The sequence below is a fragment of the Ornithodoros turicata genome, unplaced genomic scaffold, assembly GCF_037126465.1.
Source record: "Ornithodoros turicata isolate Travis unplaced genomic scaffold, ASM3712646v1 Chromosome16, whole genome shotgun sequence".
In the NCBI taxonomy this organism is placed as follows: domain Eukaryota; kingdom Metazoa; phylum Arthropoda; class Arachnida; order Ixodida; family Argasidae; genus Ornithodoros; species Ornithodoros turicata.
The window spans coordinates 656,453-676,230 of record NW_026999320.1 but is presented as its reverse complement, the minus strand read 5'-3'; the positions used below and the strand labels follow the sequence as shown (position 1 = coordinate 676,230).

The following is a 19,778-nucleotide window of genomic DNA, read 5'->3' as shown; positions in this document are numbered from 1 at the left end:
CTAAAAGGGGAGAAGTGATATGTAAGCGCCAAGTGATAACTGGTTTTGTAAACAAGATAAGTGCGGGGGTACGCCCCCTAGTCCTACTTAAGAAGTGGCCGCCGCTGTTCTATCTTCTTTGTGTATCTGGAATTCGTGTTTGCCAGTCGCAGACAATAAACGATGTGTGTTGTACCTGGTGCGCGCCTCTGTTGGTAAGAACACAACAGATATTCTCTGGAGCACTATAGGATCATGTAAAATCCTCCAGTAAATCTGCTTTCATTTCTCACTTCTAGAAGTGTGGAGACGTTTACAGTGGAAACAGACTCTCTCTCTTGCAGGTTTCAACCTCGGCTACCAACTTGTCATTTTGCGTCTCTCATTTTTGATTGTTTTTCGATGAAGAATAATGGGTGCCGTGGTATAAAAAGCAAAAAATAAAAGGCCATGTTCCACTAAGTGTAAGACTAAGACAGCCGACTTTGAAAGGAATATCCAACAGTGTCATTTCCTTTCGCAGATAAAATATATACTATAGGTATATTGCTTATCTTGCAAAGTCGCGTATGTGCGAGAGTCCTCCTAGCATCGCTGTCAAAACCAAGGTTGAGGTACCTAAGTTTAATTCAATTTCGTGTATAAGGAACACACCAGTGACGAATTCTTTGGATGATAAGGATACAACCAAGGCAACGTCCGTGTTTCCTATTTAGTTGATTTCAAACATCCACCGAAAGTCAAGCACGAGCTATAATATGCCATCACTTTTCTTCTCCTACGAAGATGCTCCGTGCACCATCCCATCAGGGACGTTGCACGGATGTTCATGGCAGCAAGATCACAATGAAAGGTCTAGCGAGCTATATTTCATCGCACACTGAACCCAGTGCATGGAGTATCCGTTGAAATCATTCAATTTGTATTTGTACCGCTGTATTTTTGGTATTCTCTCATTGTAGTATTTTTGTAGTTTATAAATGATCACTGCTGATTTGGTTGAATTTGGTTATGACAAACACACCGAAACACTAATTAATAGGCGCAGGCAAAGAAATGCACATCGCATTATTAAACTAATTTATTTCTCCTATATATGTCCTCCGGTTGGTGGCCGCAGGATGTACGCAAATGACTATCACTGGAAGATCCCATGATGACACTCTCCGGATCTCCGCCGGACACTCCGTCACAGACGAGGACGCGATGACACTTTGAGGACGTCCTGAGGATCGCCAGTGTTCTTTGTGGGGTTGCGGGTGCCCCAAGGTCTAACATTCCCTCTAGAGAGCGTGCGTGTCTCGAGTGTAAACGTGCGTGCCCTCGGCCAAGGCCTGCGCGTCGGGAGGCTGGAAGAGTGTTCGGTCTGATTCGTCGTCGAATGAAGCAGAAGCGCATGCGCAACACGGCGCTTGATTTTCTCTTTCGGCGGTTGTCGTCTGCTACAATGGTATCGTGTGTTCTGCTTGCGTTTATCTTGCAAATGTCATGTCATGTGTGTTCCAGTGACTCCACGTGCACAGTGCAGTGCAGAATAGCGGAAGTCGCTTTTGGAACTGGTTGAGAAGCATTAAGACGTAACTGAAAACAAAAAGTCCGACAACGCATCACTCGACGCGAAAACCTGGGCGCAGTTATCTAGGGGGTTTAACACCAAGGCAATAGCGTCTGACAGGACTGTAGGGCAATTAAAGGGACGTTCGGAAGCATAATTGCCAAAAACAGAAGGACAAATCGACAGCTGTGAAACCCTAGAGGGAGACCGGCGGCGGGTCGTCACGCTTCTCCATCGACCCAATACCGACCCCAATACCGAATAGGTAAGCAAAATAAATACCGTAATAAATACCGAAAAGGTATGCTGTTGCGTATGTACAGCGGATATGATTTGTTCCATATAAAAAGACAAGCTGACTTGTCTTGCGTCATGTTCACAGCATCAGCCGTTAAATCGAAAATGCTCGCATCTTTCGCGTGTACAATTGCCACAGACACCCAAACACTGCTATTAAATAGATGACTTCGATAAACCGTATCTTCGTTTGAATTCACATTCCTCGTACCGTTCAAGGGTTTTTCTCAGTCGCGAATTCCCCCCATTATCAGTGGAGGAACAACACGGTAACGGTAACACTGAAATCGGAAGCCGCGATGTATGAAATTGCAGTTGTCCTCCCTGCTTGTTTCGAACAAGGAGCGTACTGGGAGCTCGCGAGCTCACTTGGCGCGCGCCCCATGTGGATACGGCCGCTTCACAAAACGAAATTCAGTGCAAACCTGCCTCAGGCGATAACGCTTACGTAGGGGGCCATCAGGGTTGGTTGGGAAGACGGCCCTAAAACTCTCAATCTCACTTGGAGAATTTGTGCGCGCACTCTTTCCACAATAGCTTATCGACTACTGTTTATACCGAGGCTAACATAGACAGCAAACTCTGTGTGGCAGAGCATGGAGAGATAACAACAAACCCGTGAGGGCGTTCAAAAAGCGGTGCGCGCTAGGCGCGTGAGAAAGCAGCTGCGTCATACCAATTCAAATTTCACATTTCTCTTTTCGCACGAAAAATAAACCAGTAAAGTCTACCGCGTTGATGGCACCTTATCAAAATATGTCTGAGGCTATGTGACCTGCCCATTGGTACTTCGACTCTCAAGTCACTAATTAACGAGTCAGTTAACCAATTGTAATTGACTAGCTAATTAGCATAACTAAAACGAAAAAGAACTGGCTATCAAATAAATTCGGCGCCTCTTAACAATATGCACTTGATGTCATCCACGAAGGTAGCTTCGTCTTGTTGAGCTCTGCGACCAAAAGGTTGGCCCAGTATATACGGATCTCATGGCACATAATAATAAATAATAATAATATCTTTATTCACAAAGATGTGAAAAGGAGCGAGCAAAAAGCTCCACTCGAAGCTTGACGAGGCTCGTATCTTAATCACATCATCATACATCATCATATAGCCCAGAGGAGAAGGTCAAATCTGGCAAAATCACCTGTTTAATCCTCAATATGAGACTAGACCGTCCACTTGTTGAAATCGTTCCCATTCAAAAGCATAGGAGTTAGGGCTTAATTACGCAAGCTGTGTGACGGAAATAAAATGACCCAGGCAATATTAGCTGGCTTTATGAGCGGGCCTGATGGCTTCATCAATCTGAACTTACCCGAGATTTGTGGAGACATTCCGTGCTAACCGTTAATTGGGCCTACCGATCACCATCGCTTCGGTCACGTTCCGGTCAAATATGCATGCGGGATGAGCGCAGGCGGCAATGCGCGTCGCGGCAGCGGGGTTAGATCACTAGGCAGATGGCATCATGATTGAGGAAGTAAGGTCTCAAGCGATCGATTTAGACCACATCATTAAAACCATAGTTTGAAGGAATTTGTGATGACGGCTGTTCATGATTACCCCGGTTGTAGTGTGTGTCCCAGAAAACGTTGAGTTACGTTTTGCTTCTTCTGCGGCTCTGGCTTTACACTGCGTTGGAAAACACATTTCCCAATATCGCAGTGGTTGTTCTACATGTATCCAGATGAACGATTCGCGTTTGTATTTTATATGAGTGCGGACAACATCATAGGGCTTTGTTCGAGGAGCTTCGATTTAGAGCTGGCCTTAATTTGCCATTAACTGAGCGCATTCCCATAGCCGTGCGCGCTCTGCTTCGCAAAAGCTTGTCTTTTGCTGGGGACTACCTTGCGTCGCAACGGTAGGCGGATGAAATGACTAATATTAGACGTCGATAGACGTATTTCCGAATCGAACTTTTTGTAAGTTGTCACGCAATTTCCCTCGTTTTGTGGACCGCTTTCAACAAAGCTGAACTGCTGGGCCTTGCGCCAGCTATGTCACCAGTGTTATGACCTTAATTCTACACTGTGCACCTTCGAGAAAGTAAATATACCCACCAGGTCCCCGTCTCAGGATAATGGTTTCATTTCGCACCCACTTGTCGTCGTCTGTGGCACGTCTAAGAAGCCACACCACAGCAATGGAGACTCCCACGACGACACACACGACGAGGATAAGCATGTTGCGGAAAGATGCCATGGGGCTTGCAAACTCCGGATTTGCCTTCGCCATCACCATCAACCTCTGCACAGAGCTTTGTCGCATCCCAGTGCGGTTACGGCTGCTGTCGTGCTGCGTGGGGGGTAGAAATTGTTAAGGATGCGTACCATCGCACAACGTCGAGGAAGCATTACCGCAACACTGCCGCCGTCCTTTTGCATGGAAGGCGTTGCGTCCTGCTGTATGTGTAAAATTGATCTGCTTGTTTTCCTAACCTGGTTCCTTGGTTATCTTAATTTTGGAGTGCTAAGCGTATCGCACGTATATATACAAGTGAGAAGTACACAGGGTGTCCCAGAAAACGTGTCAATGAATTATAAAGAAAACCTATAGGCCACTTAGAATCATGCGGTCAATGACATGTGTTCCTACTAGGTGTTGATACTTGACGACTTTTTGAGCGCAATCGTTGTCAGTCCGACGAAAGGAGGTCTCAAGCCCAGCCTACAAGTGGTAGTAAAAAAGAAAAAAAAACACGATAATTTCTAAAAATTGGGAAAGACAATGCATAATACCAGCGGATGCCGGATGCGACTGCCAATTTAATAGCAATTTTGGATAGCGGTAGAAGCGGCGGACAACCGACAAGGACACCGACACAGGAAACGTATCGGTTTTACGGTTCCACTCAGCACCTAACACCATCATAGCCTGAATTAAAAACACAATATTTGGCAGCAAGGGATGTCCGAAATGTTAGCGGGTAGTCCCACTTGTTGCAGACCTACGAATTAAATGCAGAGACGCGTCCTCGTCACCGTTACAAACGTATTAGGGTCCCCACTACAGTTAACGAATGTGCCCAAACTATTGGTATATTTAGTATATGCTCCATCAAGTACACCGAGTGGGGCTACTGAGAAATGTCCCGGCAGTTTTCCCCACCTACTTTGGGGGCGGGTGTGGTGCAGCATTTGCGCTGGTGACGCCACTGATCTCTATGTATAAAGGCTGGATCGCGCATGGGAGAGGGGCTCGTGGGGGAGAGGCGTGCCTTCGGGCCGCCATGTTGGGGTGCCCTAAAGTGCTGTGTGTGCCCATAGAAAACAATGGGAGGCAACAGAGATTGTGAGTATTTATTGCGCTGCTAGCATTGATCGTTGTTTGTCATCATACAATTTTGTAAGGTACCAGTATACTGATGTATCCTAACAGTGTTCCACAGGTGTCCTGCTGTTCGATTCGTAATTACGTTATGTTTTGCATTCCGAAACTAGACCGTCACTGCAGTGCAGCGCTGGGGATTGTACTACAGCACGTTTCCCAGCCAATATTTCAATAAGAGACGACATGAGGTTAACAACAACCTTGTATATAATATCCCGTACTGCGTTCTGGACAAAAATTGTTCCATAAAGAACGGTCCGGGAAAAGATATACACGCATGGCAGAAAGAGATCGTTCTGTAGAATCACAGCCGTTGTTTTAGCCGTGTATGCCTTTAGTATGATTTATATCAAGCATCGCCTTAGAAAGAGTCTTTTAGTAAACGACAGCGGTGCTTTGCCTCGCAAATATGGACACACCGAAGCAGCCCAAATAATTACTTCACGCAATTAGATCACACTCGTTAGGACAGGTAATCAGGTAGTGATGTAAGCTTACTCAATTAAGTTACTTAGAAAGTGGTAGCACCTCCTTGAGACACAGAACTTATCTCTTTTTGAAGTACAGCCCTTCTATGTTTGTTTGCTTCTTCATTTGTTCTGATTATTTGCAGGCGCGGTTGTGCCAAATTGAATGTCCTTCTCCAGCACTCACATGCTTTTGTTGAATACAACTGCGGCGTGAGAAAAGCTGCTTGGGGACGGGGTCCTGCTATCCAGTGCTGACTTTGTCATGCTTGTTATGTGGAGCATGTTCCAATAAATGCTGCTCCACGTATGGTCTTCAAATTGCAACAGGACTATTTGGAGCTTGAAACAGTTGTGATTTTGTCATCTTGGCCCTCGTGTACCCAGTCTGTGAAACGCAAACAGAAAAAGTCTAACACGATATGTTTTTGTAATGAAGATCACTGATGATGAGTAAAGAGAATATACGAGTTCAAGTTTATTCAATATGTTATATCATTCATTATATTATTCAATATTTTATGTCAAGTTTATACAACATCAAGTTCAAGATTTATTTCTTGCACTTATGCGTTTCAGGATACAATGAACGTGCAGGGAGGTCGCAAAAGGCTACATTTATTGTTTTGTGACCTTGCTACAATGGCAATATATATTTTAGGAATGACAATGGTCAGGTACGCTCTCTAAATTTGTAGCACTCAATTCTAGGTTGGAATGAGCAATGAATAGCAACTTCCCCACTGTTATTTTCTCATATATGCTAAATTTTAAATTTAATGTGATCGAATATGTGATAATATAATAATAATATATAAGAATATAATATGTGATAAATGAATGTGATCAACAGTAGATGTAAACAACATGAGTAGCCAGAGAAGTGCATTGTCAATAAATAATTGTCTTCTTATAGCGTATATGTGCATGTCTATTAACTGAAACAATTATCACAGTTCCCTGACAAGTTTTAATTTCTGAGAGTGTACTGTAGAATACTGTGAATGCCTTTAAAAATCCCATGTGACACATATCCCTTTACTTTCTGGAGGTGCTGTGGTAGTCAAAGTTTGCGGGCATTACGCAGGTTCTGCACCCATTTCTTGAGTATGTCGAGGCAGCTGTGAAGTAACCTGCATTGATGATGATTATTCCAACTTTTATGGTGCATCGACAACAAAGGAAATAATACATCAGAACATTTGTTTGGGTGCAACCAGTTAAAAATGAATATGTTGTTTAATAAATGAATATGTTGTTGGACAAATGTTAAAACATCAGTTTAAAACATGGTTTACAATCCCTGTATCTTCTAATAATTAAAAAGATTAAAAACTATTCTAAAAAGAATATGGGGAACTCTTCTAAAAAGAATTATAATATCTAATTATTATATTGCTGGGTTAAGGAGCCTAAAGTGTAAGGTGTGTTTCTGATGTGAACATGTATGAAAATATGCAAAACTGAGAGAGGCTAACCACAATGCGTGCACTGAGGTTGTTCCTTCCTGTAAAGTAGAAACCAGTGGATGAGGAACGTGATACTTACCTGTACACCCAGTCGTATCACACTGCACAGATTATTCACTGGGCAGCCCTCATGACGAAACCTGTATTGAGAGACCACTTTTGCCTTAAAACTGCTACAAATAGCACGACACGCTACAAATTATTACTATCGTAACAAGCTGACGATACAGCTCAGACACAAAGGCGTTATTCAAATCGCGCCACACCACCGTTACGTAGGATTCTTTGTCATAAATCAAACCAAGGCACAAAACAATACCAATACATGAAAAAAGGTGACAATCTTGGTCTCATTATGACGTAATACCGAATTTGTGCGCGAAGGTAATTCAAATAAATGAATGTGGCACTTGCTTCCGCAGAGAACACCGTGTACCATGCTAGCAATGCATGCAAAAAAGCGCTCGAGTGTTCGCACATATATTGATGACAACACTACCTGTGTAGTGTAACATGTTCTTTCAAGCATATTATGCACTCAAACTGTATTTGCCGCCGGGTAAAATGTAAGTGTGCTCGATTGAACGTCGGAAGAGCGATCAAGCAACTTGCATCCAGTGCTCGTTTTGGGCAAAAAAAAAACACTTCATAATGGTCAAATAAATGTACAGAATGGACGCCTATTTATTCCTTGATGAAGAGTGACTCACCTGTATAAGTTTAGGCCCTGTAACCTTGCCAGTACGGTTGGTACGACCGTAATTGCAAGAAGTTGCCATGATCGCTGCGGCGGCTGTTGTGGGCACCGTAAGATGGCGGCCGGTTTCTTCACGCTCGCGCTCCCTATCCGCGATCCAGCCTTTTACAATCGAGATCAGTGGGTGACGCCGAGTGGCCGAACGACTGCAGTCGGTGACGCATTGCGCTGCAGTTTTGGTTGGAAGCTTCTACCGCGTTGACTTGCTTAGATACAGTAGTATTGTATTCGTGCTGACGCAATGAAACTTATTTCCAGCACCATAGTGTTTGGCATGTACAGTATACAGAGGCAGACGTATATATATAACGTCCGATGAACATCCGTACGTGTTTCGGATATCCATTAAAGGGGAAACATCCAGCAGGGATATCTCCGTAACGTCGCAACAACGTGTTATGGACAGGCATTCGACTATCTATAGTACGTCTTTTCAGCGCATTTTAAATGTATCTGAATATCTAATGGACACACTAAATGCCCCAACTGAACCATCCTCTGGTCGCCTAGAGGACATATGGGACATATGTGGTTTACGTGTACGGACTGCTATTGTGCATTTATGGAATCCATACGCTATGTGCGGACTGCTGTTATGGCCGTACGGATTCCATAGAGAGTATGCACGGACCTCGATGGCAGCCGTCCAAAGTCCGTAGCGTTAATCTGCGGACTTCTGTGGTATCCGTACAGAAATCCATACGGCATGTGCGTGCATCATGGTAGGAGACCCTTCTACATCGTTTCCGGCTGAACGTTGCCCTCACCCGTTCACTCCTGTTCAAAATGGGCCGCGTGTCATCTCCCATTTGCATCTGCTGCGCTGTAGAAGACGATATCTCTCATCAGCTCCTCCACTGTCAGCGTCACCACCATCAGCGGGCCGTGCTCTGGCAACATCTCTCAGAGCTTGAGTGCACGAACGGACGGACAGACGTTTCTCTCGCAACACTCCTTGGCCCATTGCAGCGAGCTAACCAGTGGAGAGTCACAAAAGCGGTGCTCCGCTTTCTGCGTGGCACGGGTCTCCTGTGAGCCCTGTGTTTCTCTCTCGACCCAGTGGGAAGTCACCACAGCGCTCCTCAGCTTTCTCCACGCTTGTCAACGCCTTGTGATTGTGTGACTGTGTGTGTGTGATTTTTCAGTTTTAGTTTTGTGTTCTTCCTTTCCTTACCTTATCTCCTTTGTTTTTAACTTTTATTTTTCTTTCCCTTTTCTTTTCTTCCTTTCCTTTTCTTCCCCTTTCCTCATTTTTCTTTTCTTCTTTCCCTTTTCTTTTCGTCCCTTTTCTTTCCTTGTTCCCTTCTTTTCCTTTTTTTGTGTTTGGAATAGCAAGCCGACCTTCGTCTGGCTGATCTTTCCTTTCTTTTTCTTAATGAACATATCCCCCCCCCCCCCATGGTACGCATATGGACTCCATAGATCGTGTGTACGGCAGGCATAAATCACTCATATTTAGGTGAGGCACGACTAGAAGTAAAATGCACAAGCTGTGCACCCAACACCCTGACATCGTTGGTGGTGTGCGCATGACGTAATATTTTCACGATTATCATACTTATTTTTTAACCGAAACCTGTTCACGTGGATTTGTTTACATTGGTTTTCTAGCACCTCATCTTACGACACGCAATCAAGATGTGTTGCTCAAGCACTTTTTGCACGGTTGACATAACACATGAATCAATTCGTGGTGCTGCTTGTGATATACCGCGCACGTGAGCTTTCTGCATGCTCATTGTCATGGACAAGAGAAAGATAATAAAGTGTGGAATGATGAGGGAAGGTGGTGGATTCGTAATTTCAACGATACCACAGGCTACTTAATTTGCCACCCCCGTTTAAAAAGAAATCGTCTCCGCTGTAGGCAGAAATCAATGCACTCGGTCGTTAGGGATATCCTGCGGTACGCCGTTCTCGTTTGCCGGGTAACGTACAGGAGCGGAACGTTGCCGTGTACGGTACTTCCGCGTAGAGGCGGCTGCCGCTGTTCGAGGGATGGCAGCGGATATAGGCTCTTGCGCTTTTGCGCGGAGCTTGCGCTTCAGGGGCGACATATGCACTGTCCGAAACAGTTGCATTGTCGCCAATAGGCCACCAAGAGTAGCTGAAAGAGGACGGTTCGCCCGGTTGTACTTGGCCTTCTGGTGGCCTTATCTCACCATAAAATGGGGTAAACTTCGACGAATGCCATGCCCTGGCGGCTTCCAGCAAGAAAGAGAATGGTCCACGGGAAGCGATTATTCTCAAGAGTGTCCAAAAATATTGCCGTCCTTTCTTTCGGCGACCTGATGGGCGCACTCGAACATAATCTCCTGGGGTTAATTGATGGAACCTTACAGACGGCTTGTTGTCCGTGTAGACTTTTTGCTTATTCTGTTTCGACGACACACGTGCCTTGACTCTCGACATGTCACGTGTTCGTGGGAGCTTTTGAAGTCTTACCACGTTCGCAAATTGCGGCCATGCAGAAGCACTGCTGGCGAGACACCTGTATAGCGTGCGGTGTGCTTCTGTAGACGGCGAGAGGCTCAAGCATTGTAAGTTTGATGTCTGCGCTGTAGTGTTGGAATTTGTATGGTGTCCTTGAGCGCTCTGTTGGCACGCGTTGGACCTTTGCCTTGTGGATAACAGACGGATACTGTCCTGTGCTGAATACCTCGTTCTCGCAGGAAGGCTTCAAACTGTGTCGAAACAAATTGTGGGCCGTTGTCTGTCACTATCTCGTCGGAATTGCCTTCGCGACTGATTACATCCATAAGAAATGCTTTGACTGTAGATGTTGTAGGAGCGGGCGCAAATTAAATTTCTGGCCACCTGGTATGGTAATCCATCAGCGTTATGAGTTAACGGCACGAATGAGGAGAGTCCTCGGACGGTCCAGCAATGCCCATTCCCAGTTTGGACCATGGTGTAGCTGGAAACACTACTGGGTGCAAAGGTGCGGATGCAACCTTGGCGGATTTGTCAGCAGACTGAAAGATAGGGCAATCATGCACCATCTTTTCCAGTTGGACATCCATCCCGGGCCACCAGTAAAAATCCCTGAGCCGCTGCTTTGTACGCACAATGCCAGGGTGCGTCTCGTGTACCATGTCAAGCATCCTGGAAGTTAGCGTACCTGGGACCACTGAACGTTCGCCGCGATGCAGAAGCCCATTCACAACTGAAAGTTCACGTCCACAGCATGTCACGACCAACTGTCCAAGTTTCTTCAAGTGTACGGATAACCTCGCTTATTTCTGGATCGAGCAACGTAGCCTCTTCCTTCCTTTGAAATGGCGCTGGAGATTGTGCAGACAATTTCTTCGTCAACGTCATGTGACTGTAACGGTAACCTTGACAGGGCATCTGCGATATAATTATCGGCTCCCTTCTTGTACTCGACAGTGAAATTGTAGTACAGCAGTCCCGCGGACCACCACGATATGTGAAGAGGCGATCTCCAGAGCCTTTTCTGCCAATCAAGATTACTAACGCTTGATTGTCGGTACGTAGAGTAAAGGGGCGTCCCCACAAGTAAACATTCTGCTCACATACCCACATGCAAGCAAGTGCTTCGCGCTCACCAACCAAGTACTTCCTCTCCACCGAAGATAATCAACGGGAAGCAAAAGAGATTCTGCGAACTTCGTCACCTTTAACTTGTTTCAGAACGGCACCCAAGCCGTATGATGAAGAGGCTGTGGTCACGACCACTGGAACAACAACAACAACTTTATTTTCGGCCTTGGAGAGTGGGGAGTTTCATCGCAACCACTGGAAGTTCTACATTGAACATGTGTAGAACCAGGCACGAGCTGAGTGCTGCTTTCACTTTGTTAAAGCTTTGATCCGCCCTGGAAGTCCTCTCAAAAGTCTTTCCATCTTGCAGGAGTTCACGCATCTGTTCCACCGCCTCGGCGAAGGCAGGATTAAGCTTTGAGTAGTACCCAAGTAATCCCAGAAAAGAACGAAGTGACTTGAAATATGTAGGTGCGGGAGCCCTCTGTAGTGCTTGAATTGTAGACGTTTGAGGTAGTAGTCCATGGGCATTTACGACATGCCCGAGAAAAGTGAGCTCGCAGACGTCAAAGACGCAATAGTGATTCAATTTCAGATCTTCCGCTGACAAGTACATGACGAAGGTTACTGTCGTGTTCTACTTGCGAATGTCCGCAAACGATGATGTCATCTATGTACAGGAGAACTCCTTTGCAGCCTTGAAATATGACAGACATTATTTGTTGAAATGCTGAAGAAGCGGAGGCAAGCCCGAAGCGTACTCGCCTAAAACTGAAGAGTCCCTCGTGAGTAATAAATGCGGTTAAGTCCCTGCTATCTGGGTGTTGCGGAACTTGATGATATGCGGATGCTAGATCCAGTTTCGAGAATTTCATGGCGCCGGCTAAGGCGTTAAGCAGTTCCACGGTATGTGGTAGTGGGAAACAGTCCGCGATGACGGCTTTGTTGAGCTCACACGATCTTAACGGTAAGCAGCGTAACTCTCCGCTGACGGGCTTGACATGGGAACGTATCTTGAACGTAACTTGTTAATGTGAGGCTTGGAAAGGCCTAGAGTTCCATCCAAAAGGTGTCCAAAATCAGCTGGAATTACTGGCGGTACGGTGGACGTCGACGCAATAGCACTGAAGCAGGAGAGGCTCATGCCAACGAAATAACAGCGTCCAAGAAGTGCCGTGACATTGGATACTACATAGGAATTCAGACATCTTGAACGAGTTGCGTACTTGACCGGTGCCGAAAAACGTCCCTAAATGGGAATAGATTGTTTGAAGAAATCGTACAGGCTCACAGATGTCGGCTTCAGATGATGCAAGGATGAAAAATGCGCCTCGTGTATAGAAGACATAATCGTTGCTGAAGATCCCGTGTCGATGAGAAGACGGATGTCCCTGTCTGAGACAGACAGCGTAACGTAGATCCCAGTTTTCATGGAGCAGAAGTATCCAACTGTAAGGTAGTTTATACTTCGGAGTTGGCAAACGACTCGTGTGGTGTGACGGAACTTCATCAGTAAGTTCACGTGGATGTCCTGAAGAGCGGCAAACGCAACGGAAGTGCCCCATCTTGTTGCATGCGGAGCATCTCTGATTACGGGCTTTACATGATGGAGAATTCGCCAAGTGATCTCCAGAGCCACAGTGAAAAACACTGAGTTCGCGCTGTACAGCGTTTGCTGGAGCGATCGTCCCGTCGCTTCTGCGTAGGTTTCCTTGCAGGCTGTCTTGTGACTCGTTGAACTTCCTAGTGCTCACCCTCGACAGCAAATTCCCTTGATCCCTTTTGACTGTCGAAACTGCCGTGCAAGCATAACTGTGCGAGCCAATGTAAGCGTGCTGCCCTCTAGGAGGATGCGATCACGAACATGTGGTTTCGGTTCAACAATCTGATCGCGGATCATGGAATCAAGTGTTGCTCCGAAGTCACATGTACTGGCAAGTCTCGGAGTGCTAGGAAGTAGTCACCAACCGACTCACCGAGCTGCTGACGGCGCTGACGAAATTTGTGTCGCTCAGCGATAGGATTAACGATAGTAGTGCAGTGAGTATCGAAAGTCTTGACAGCAAGTTCCATCTCATCTACGGCGGTCTCGGATGGTGACTCCGTGGTTTTCTTTGTATAGCTGCATCTGAGTTGGTAGCAGACGTTTCAGAGGGGCGGTAGCAGGTCAGAAATCATCTGCCCTTCAGCGCCAAGGCAGTGATACAATATAGCCTTACGGCAGGTTGTAGACTCTTTGTCTAGGCCAGACGCTACCAAGTAATACCAAGTAATTCTGGAATGCCTTATTCCACGAAGGCCACGTCATCGTAGGCTTGCCCGGCTTCGGTAGAAAAAACGGTGATTGCGGTAATCCAGACATTGTAGACGGCGAACGGAAAATGTGCAGGAGAATTGCAGCAGAAAGTCAGTATGCAGGGAAGTTTTCCAATCAGCTCAAATTAGGTACCTGTGCTATCGTTGAAATTATGCATCCACCACCTTCCCTCATTATTCCGCACTTTATTCTCTTTCTCTTGCCAATGACGATAAGAGTAGTATAGGGGGGACCGCTATAAGGACATCCTTTTTCTAATCCAGTTCTAGCAATTTCTAATCCAACACAAGCCAGTTCTAATCCCTCTGGTTAGTGGCCCCACTTTGATTGGCAGGCCCCTTTTTGGCTCGCCCATTCATGCTGATTGGTTTGAGATGACCCCACTTCGATTTACAGGCCCCTTGTTTGGCTCCACCCCGTCACGCTGATTGGTTCAAAATGACCCCACTTTGATTGACAGGCCCCCATTTGGCTCCGCCCACTTCACGCAGATTGGCCCCTCCAAACCTACTGATTGCTGATTGATCCATCCACTTCGCGCTGATTGGCTCCTTCTAGGGCAGCTGATCGGCCAACCCAGTGACCCCGCTACAGCTCTATCTTAGACAAACAAAAGGAATACATTGCAACGTTTATTGAGTACATCATGGCTGTCTTGGAGAGATTGATTCCTTTGATGCTGGGCATGGTTCCTCGGAAGTGACGAATCATGTAGGTGTCTCTGGGACCGCGGCTAAGAAAAGTTTCATCCTCCGTGAGTTGACACATTCCACGCGCACTGGACGCTGACGTCCAGTGGTTGAAGGCACGTGCGTAGCGATCCACTAGCGTTCTTGTCCAGCTTAATGTTGGACCGCATAGGTACCACATACCAATCTGTGATAGTGAAGATATCACCAGGGCATTCAAGCGGGTAGGTGTGCTTATCCTTCTCGAGCTTCATGCGTCTTCAGTTGCAGGTGTCCAGCGCCAGCGTGCATAAGATGAGTGAGAAGAGAACGAGCTACCATATCCTTCCACTGGTCCAACTGACGCTACTCCTTCTCATCCTCTGCATTATCTGAGGAGAGAAAGAATGCCCAGCTAAATCACGCTATCTCCGTCATACACTCAAGCTTACCATATTCGCAGCTTCCGTATGGGTAGGAGTCGATGTCATTGTAGAGGTATCGTTTGTCGTCGTACGCCATCAGACTTCTTTTCACATTTCTGATGGTGTACATGCACTGTTTCTTTCCCACTATTGACACCTGTTCGTGCGATACGCTAGTGTGCTTGAACAGGGTATCGTGGTACGTATCATGGAGGAGGTGTTTGCGCACAATGTTCTTTTTGACCCCTTTAGCTCTTGCAATTTGTTTTCCCCCAGCTAGTTTGATGGAGTACATTTTGGCTTTCAAGCATATTACTTCCTCTATGGGTATGCTACCGGTTTCACTTTTGAATGCACCAAGCCTACCACGATTCCTCTCGCTGTACAGTGGATGACCCCGATCGGAGGAAGACAAGTCTAAATGGTCGTCGGCGATCACACGTAACTGATCTTCGTAATCCTTGCAGAACAGGCCGAGGATCAGAGAATCTATGTCAAAGTAGCAGGTAATCACCGGACAAGTGAGCTTGCTCAGCAGAGTTTCGTAGTAGAACGAGTACATCGTTAATTTACTCAGTTCTAAAATCGTGAAGCCAATCTGCAAGGGGAAATCACATCGCACTTTTCTTTTGCGCATTTCGTACATGACACAATCGGGGGACAAAATTTCCATTCGCACTACCGCCACTCCGAGGCGCGACTTGTCCGACTCGCCCGACTCCCGAGGCGACTCGCCGTCTCCTCATCGAAGGCTACTTGAATATCCCTCATGTTAAATTTATTTAAAAGCGTTCTTCCGAAGACCGCATTATTTGAGATTTTGTAGAAATTTTTTTCAAACGTCGTGCCTGAGGCAACGCGCCTGGCAACATTGTCCTCAATGTAGGGACGCAGGAATGGTGCCCGACGAAATTTTAGGATTCGGTGAATTTTTGTCACCCTCATGCCCAATCTGCAGTAGAGTGCGAGCAGCGCGTAATGAACGACGTACTCGACCTTGTCCTTGCACGTCAGCAACAGCTTTTTGCTGTTGGCTGGCTGATACATTAATTCTTCGAGAAGACCTCGCTGGAACGGCGAGAGCCATTCCTCCGGGACCACAGCCTTCTCGGGAGCCAGGGGGAAGTACCGCGTTAGAGCGTGGATAGATTTTGGATACTCCAAGTCGCACACATACACGTACCCCACCTCCGAATCCGTGGGGTGACGCATAAAATCCACAGAGCTAAAATCCTCGACCCACTTGAAATCGCCTACGGGGAGGTGCTTTACCATACTGAATCCGTAAAGATTGTTGCAATCTATGTATGATATGTACACCTCCTCTTTTTCGGGATCATAGCCACTACATAGAGGGTTGTTAGCCCGCAAATGACGCCTGCTCGCCTGACAGAGCCCGCCCCTAACACCCGACTCGATGGTTCTGTACATGTCCTCATCGATGATTAACTCGAATTTTGCCTGCGTGTAATTTAGAGCACATTGCCACGAATAGGATGCCAGAGAAACACAATGAAGCAATTCTAATCCACGCGCGTCGTAGCACAGTCGTCGAAAGTGCTGCATTACATCAGCATGTAATAGGGCATCCGTTTTCAGGTACAGTGCATTATAATCCATCAGATTCGAGCATCCAAAATGTTCAAATACTTCCAGCGCATACTGGTAGTCTTCCTCGCTTATATCCTCCCCAGTGAGATCATTTCGGAAGGCAGATTTTGCCGGCAGAGCCAATTCGTCGTACACCGCAAAAGAATTAACGTGGCTGTATGGGAATACACCTTTACGAAGCAGAATTTCGTAGTCGTTTCCAAATACCTGCTTCAGGCACTGGAACGCCTCTGTGCCCCCCATGGATTTGATGGTTTCCACGAGCTCTCCCAGCGACGAATTTAGGTACTGCATGGTATCTCTGAATAGGAAGGTGCCAATTTCGAACGATCGAATTTTTTCCATGGAACTGGCAACGATGAAGGGAAGTCGCTTCCACCCGAGAAGGTGAAATTCCCGCAGCAGTCCAGCCAAATCGTAGGCCAGATTGTGCACCATGATCGGTAATTTTTCTCTCGTCGTGCACGCCACGTTACAGGGGCTGCACAGCGTCGCAATGTAATTTGTGTCCCCGGTAGTACATCACTTGGAATGGTCGTGATGACGGACACGGGGTAGATCTCGCGTGAACTCCCGTTTACAGTACGCGCAATGGGTGGCAGCTCTGTGCTCGGCCCGTTGCTCATCATTCAGCACCATTGTGGCAGGGCAGGCATTCAGGGCAACCATCTCGTCCCGCATTTCCATCAAAGCCTTCACGCACTGCCTCGCGGAATCTTCACCGTGGTGCGTCCTGACGCGCATCACCTTCGAGTCGTGGGTGCGCACGAGCACGGCACAGAAGCTAGAGGTGACGTGACGCTGCATGCCAACACCACTGGGCGCGAGTACGCTCTCCGTGTCCAACGCGACGACGTAGTTGTACTGCTGCTTGTACTGTATTTTATTAAATTCTACCAAATTTTTGACAGGTTCGCAAAATTCCAATAAGATTTCGTTCACGTCCGCGCACAGGCGACGATGTTTCGCCATGCTCTTTTCCTCGTTAAAAGAGCGCGTGCAACGTTCGCATACGAAACACCTATTGTCTCTCATCAGTAATCGTTCGAGGGACTTGATTCCAAAAAAATGTTCATCTATATAGCCAATAAGTGAATTTTCTTTTCACACTCGAGTTTTGGGGGTCGCGACACGTGCACTCCCTGATCGACGTACTCGTACACGTAAACAGATATCTTGTTTTTGTCTTCGAATTCGTCCAGATCAGAAAATGAAACGGGGAAGTGGCTTGGCCACCAGTAATCTACTGCATAATTTTCACATTTTTTCCACGAATTCCTTTCCTGTGGGTGCAGGAGAGCGAGCGTATTGTATTTAAAACATTCGCCCTCCTTGCGTGCTGGTAAATGGATATTCGTTAACACGTTCCTGTCGTTTAGCCAGATTCGTGGGAAGTACCCCATTGCACCCGAATTTTTTAGTTTTCACAACAGAAATACACATTGGAACTTTTTGGACGTCAGTGGATACAAACCCACTACCCTCGCGCTGGTAATTTTCAATGCGCACGGTGGACTCCTGAATCACATCCATCAAAGTATTTGCGATAGCTCCGTCGCTGTGGACTTCGCGAGCAAGCGCCATAAAATGAGCTATGTGCGCGGTTACATCACCTCGATTTTCTTTCATCATTAGAACGTCAGAACAAATGCAAAACCTAAAGGGTATTCTTTGCGCTCGCAAAATAGCAATTATATTGTGGAGGTGGTTCATTAAATATTGTCGCAAGTCCTCTACTCCCTGATCGTGAACAGATGCCAGTAGCACAAACGCTTTGACGATACCTCGAAATGCGCTATCAGTTTGAAAGAAAGGCAGGAAGGAAATGTCCACATAGGGATGCGATCGCTCGACGTGAGCATGCAATGTGGCAGGTGAAATGTCTGGAGAAGATGGTGAATTCTCTTCCAATGGCTCATCATCCCCGATATCATGAGGATCAAAAAAGCAGAACACGCATCTAGGCACTGAAAAAAAGAAGAAACACTAAGAAAACGTGCACCACAAAGCGTGGATGAAAAATACTCACTCTTGAAGCGAGCTCCGCACACTCCGGAAGTGACGCGAAGACTGCTGCCTCTTTACACATCCTCCCCATTTATATAGCGGCGACCTCGCTGCATGCCCCAACATGCACGGGTGCGGCGAGTCGTCATAGCTTAAAAATAACCTGCTCTGCATGTTCAAGGTCGCAGCTTGCCCTTGGCTTCACGTAATGCTCCGTCCGCATACACCATTGCCGTACCTGAGCGCAAAGTTCGCTCTCATCACATGTCATTCCGATATGCAAGTTGCTTTCATGAGCAGGCACACAACCATCCCTTTTTGTTCACAGTGGCTGTGGAATTTCAATAATATTACTTAAAAGAAACAAATTGCAGTGAAATGCAGATTCATCTCAGACAGGAATTTCTACCCTCAGCGTTAAACCCTCAGATACCAGCATTTCTGCTCAAATAGCAAAATAGCTATGACCTCAAAAATTGAACACATGCTAACAAACTACCATCAACTGCTATCAGATAATTATTGCATAATGCTAAATACTCAATTGCATTGCCCCTAAGTAAAGAAAGCGCAGGACAAGGGTACACAAATTCACTTAAGCGATGAGGGAAAAGGCTTAAAACCTCAGGAATAAGCGCAGAGTCACCACACATCGCTACGCAGCTAACACAAGATAACAACAAGATACTAGCGGCGGGTAAGATTGTAACACTGCTAAACAAGCCCCAACATGCCATGATGACGTCACAAACCAGGAAAAAAGCACACACAGCAGCTCAGGAATGCACAAGGAGAGGTGCTTTATTGGAATCTCTACTCCTGGTTCAGACTGCTCAAATACCCATAACTGCAAGATTAAGCACTGCTTACTTCATCGAGCACCCAACAAAATCAAACAAACAACCCCACTTCCACTGACAGAACACTATTCAGCTTTTACGCAGGAGGCTTTCTTCTACATAAAAGTGGAGAAAATAAGAAAAGAGCAGCGAAAAATTACACGCACTTTTGCTCGCATAGCTATAAGAGAAAAAATAAATAAAATAAAATAACGACGCACACGCTAATAAACTGTGACAAAGACACCCATTTCTGCTATCAGATAATTATTGCATAATGCCACATACAGTTGCATTGTCCCTGCGTGAAGAAACCACAGGGCAAGGGTACACAAATTCACTTAAACGATGAGGGAAAAGGCTTAAGACCTCAGGAATAATCGCAGAGTCACCACACATCGCTACGCAGTTAACAAAAGATAACAACAAGATACTAGCGGCGGGTAAAATTGTAACACTGCTAAACAAGCCCCAACATGCCATGATGACGTCACAAACCAGGAAAAAAGCACACGCACGCGCACACAGCAGCTCAGGAATGCAC

General features: G+C 46.2%; 1 protein-coding gene across 1 annotated transcript in view; it reads right to left on the bottom strand.

The window, feature by feature from the left end:
• Window positions 1-19,778, bottom strand: part of LOC135372619 (uncharacterized) — a 128,712-nt gene that overhangs the window by 81,782 nt on the left and 27,152 nt on the right. Inside the window, exon 3 of the mRNA XM_064606138.1 lies at window positions 3,901-4,135. Within this exon, the coding sequence (XP_064462208.1) occupies window positions 3,901-4,135 (235 nt within the window). The remainder of the gene's footprint in view (window positions 1-3,900; window positions 4,136-19,778) is intronic.